The 3,028-nt window shown below is 37.1% G+C and overlaps 1 protein-coding gene across 1 annotated transcript; it reads left to right on the top strand.

Moving 5' to 3' along the window:
* Positions 1–1,650: 1,650 nt before the first annotated feature.
* LOC107844336 lies at positions 1,651–1,971 on the top strand. Its single transcript, XM_016688780.2, has one exon. It carries the CDS (start codon positions 1,651–1,653, stop codon positions 1,969–1,971), a length of 321 nt encoding a protein of 106 aa, XP_016544266.2.
* Positions 1,972–3,028: the final 1,057 nt, after the last annotated feature.

Consider the following 3,028-nt stretch of genomic DNA (forward strand, 5'->3'; position numbering starts at 1 on the left):
TGGTAAGAGGAGAAATGTCTAGAATGCCCTTAACTTAACAGCTAAAAGAGGGCCATCTTTGACTACATGTCAATCCTTGACTCATAGCCACCCTTTACAACTCATCACCACGAGTCGTAACCAAGGCATTACCACCAAGGCACTCTACACTATTATCCTTATGACTCAATGGCATCACGCGTAATGGTATCCTATGATTTGTAGGGTCTAGTTGTAGTCAATATAGAACCCAAATTTGGGACTTACACTGGACACCTTATGATTACACCTAACAAGTCATGACATATCCTTATAGCTCTTAGTGATCCACTCATACTTAGATCAAAATAAATAACAAACTTATAGATTTGGTTTTGACTCACCAGGACATCCTACGACTCATAGGATGAGTCATTACCAAGGCAGTGAGCTCAAAGCTTAAAAAATTTCCAAGGGAAAAAACTCAGGATGTTTCACTATTATTGTGTCTCTTGACTGATCTATTCTATTTGAGATCATGTGTGATGCAAGCAGTATGGCCCTAGGTGTTGTCCTAGGCCAAAGAAAAGAAAAGATTCTGCACCCTATTTACTATGCCAGCAAGGCATGAAACCCTACTAAGAATAATTACACTATGAGTGAGTAGAGCTATTAGCAGTGGTTTTTGCTTTTAAGAAATTCTAGTCTTATCTGATTGGAACTAAGGTTGTTGTGCATACAGATCATGCATCCCTGAGATACTTGATAGCAAAGAAAAATTCAAAGCCTAGATTTATTATTAGGTTCTCTTGTTGCAAGAGTTTGATTTTAAGGTAAAAGACCAAAAGGGTACAAAAAACTTGTTGATCATTTTTCCAAACTTGAGGATAAAGAAATGGAAAAAGTAGGGAATAGGCTAGAAATCAATGATACTTTTCTAGACGAGCAGAATTTACCAACATCGCAAGACTTAATTCCCTGGTTTGTTGACTTTGCAAGTTACTTAGCAAGTGATCTCATCTGTCTTTCCAGCAGAGAAAGAGATTTATGAATGAGGTAAGAAAGTTCTTCTATGATAAACCTTATCTCCTTAAATATATGCAGATGGATTTATTCATTGATGCATCTCTGAAGTGAAGAAGATGAGCATTCTTAAGGTTTCTGATACTTTACCTGTTGGGGATCTCCATGGAGAAACCTACATAGACCACAAGATCTTATGGTATGGGTACTACTGGCCGACAATTTACAAGGATGCTCATCACTATATTGTAGCCTATAACTAATGCCATCATCAATGTAATATTTTGGGCACCATAAATATCCTATGACCCCTATTTTAGAATTAAAGTGGTTTTATGTGGAGGGTGTGGACTTCATGGGGCCGTTTATGAGATTTTTGGTTTAAATATATTTTGGTTGCGGTCAAATATGTGTCCAAATGGGTAAAGTGGAAGAAATTCCCAGAAATGTAGGAAGAAGTATCACTGTTGTCCTAAAAAGGCTTATTTTTATCAATTTGCCAATCCTCATGCTATTATCAGTGATGGTGGGTCACATTTCTATGATCACTTATTTAAAAGTCTACTCGAGAAATATGGAGTAAAGCATAAGGTAGCAATACCTTATCACCCTTAAATAAGCAGGCAGATTGATCTTTCAAATAGAAAGATCAAATCCTTATTAGCAAAGATGGTAAATGGCAATAGGACTAATTGTTCTAGAAAGTTTGATGATGCAATACGGTCCTATCAAGCAGGTTACAAAACTCTCATTGGTGCCTTACCGTACCATCTTATGTATGGAAAGGTGTGCCACTTTTCTGTTGAACTTAAGCACAAGGCATTATGGGCAACGAAGAAGCTAAACTTTGAGTGGCATGATGCAGTAAAGCTGAGATTGAGAAAGATAAAAGATTTGGATGAGTTTCGACTCCAGGCTTATAAGAGTTCTGCACTATACAAGAAGACGATGAAGCTGCATCATGATCAAAAAATTGAGAGGAGTATTTGAGCTAGGTGACCAAGTGTTATTCTATAATTTGAGACTTTGTTAGTTCTTAGGCAAGTTAAAGTCAAGGTGTTATGGACCATTTACTATGGTGATCCATATGGTGCTTTAGAATTGAAGCATGATGGTGAAACCCCATTCAAAGTAAATAGGAAAATGGTCAAGAACTATATAGGTAACACTGAGTAAGTTAAGGTAATTAATTATTTGATCCTTAGGAAGTCTGAGTAACCAAGGAAACTGAGTTGTGTCGTGACGTTAAACTAGGTGATGTATGGGACGCAATCTATGAGGCTGGTTAGTGAAGTCTGAGTATCCAACTTAGCCACGTCGTGTCGTTATGTTAAATCAAGTGCCTTGTAGAAGACAACCCATGTTTTGTACTTACTAAATTATAGGGTAACATATGTGTTCAATGTGTAAGATTAATCCAAATAATTTTCAGGTACCAGGCCATAAGGGGCTTTTTACGAGTCATAACAATACATGATAACTCGTGAGTAAGAGTCATAAGGACTTGGAACTTGGACCACACACACGTAATTGGAATTTGGAGTAATTAAGACTCTCAGAATGAGTCGTAGTCAGTGACTATGACTTGTCACCTTAAGTCTTAACAACTGGAGACCCCGAGTAAACTTCCAATCTTTACGGGAGAGTCTAAAACCCGAAAGCCTTGGTTATGAGTTGTATTCAAGACTCGTAACGAAGCCCAACATATCAGACCTTGCGGGTCGGCCCAGTCCAAATCATGATTTGAGTATAATTAAAACAAAAAGGGACAGCCAATCGAGCACCCAATTACTCAAATCGCGATTACCTCTAATTTTGTGCAAACACAACATAAAAACACTCTATATTCATCCCTAAAAACAAAATCAACCAAGACCAAATCTTCCAAATGTTCAAAAATTCTCAAAGAATAGGGAAAGTTTATTTGAAGTCAAGAAATCCAAGTCTCAAAGTGAACAAGTTCTTCATGATTGAAAAATCTATCTATTAAGCTAAGTCTTTAAATGTGCATGAGTACTTGGATTTCTTGATCAAAAAGTGCATGCTT

This window comes from Capsicum annuum, chromosome 10 (genome assembly GCF_002878395.1).
Source record: "Capsicum annuum cultivar UCD-10X-F1 chromosome 10, UCD10Xv1.1, whole genome shotgun sequence".
NCBI lineage: Eukaryota > Viridiplantae > Streptophyta > Magnoliopsida > Solanales > Solanaceae > Capsicum > Capsicum annuum.

Excerpts from the sequence above, each read along its gene's own strand:
- LOC107844336 (XM_016688780.2), top strand. The coding sequence starts at position 1,651 with ATGGTAAATGGCAATAGGACTAATTGTTCTAGAAAGTTTGATGATGCA.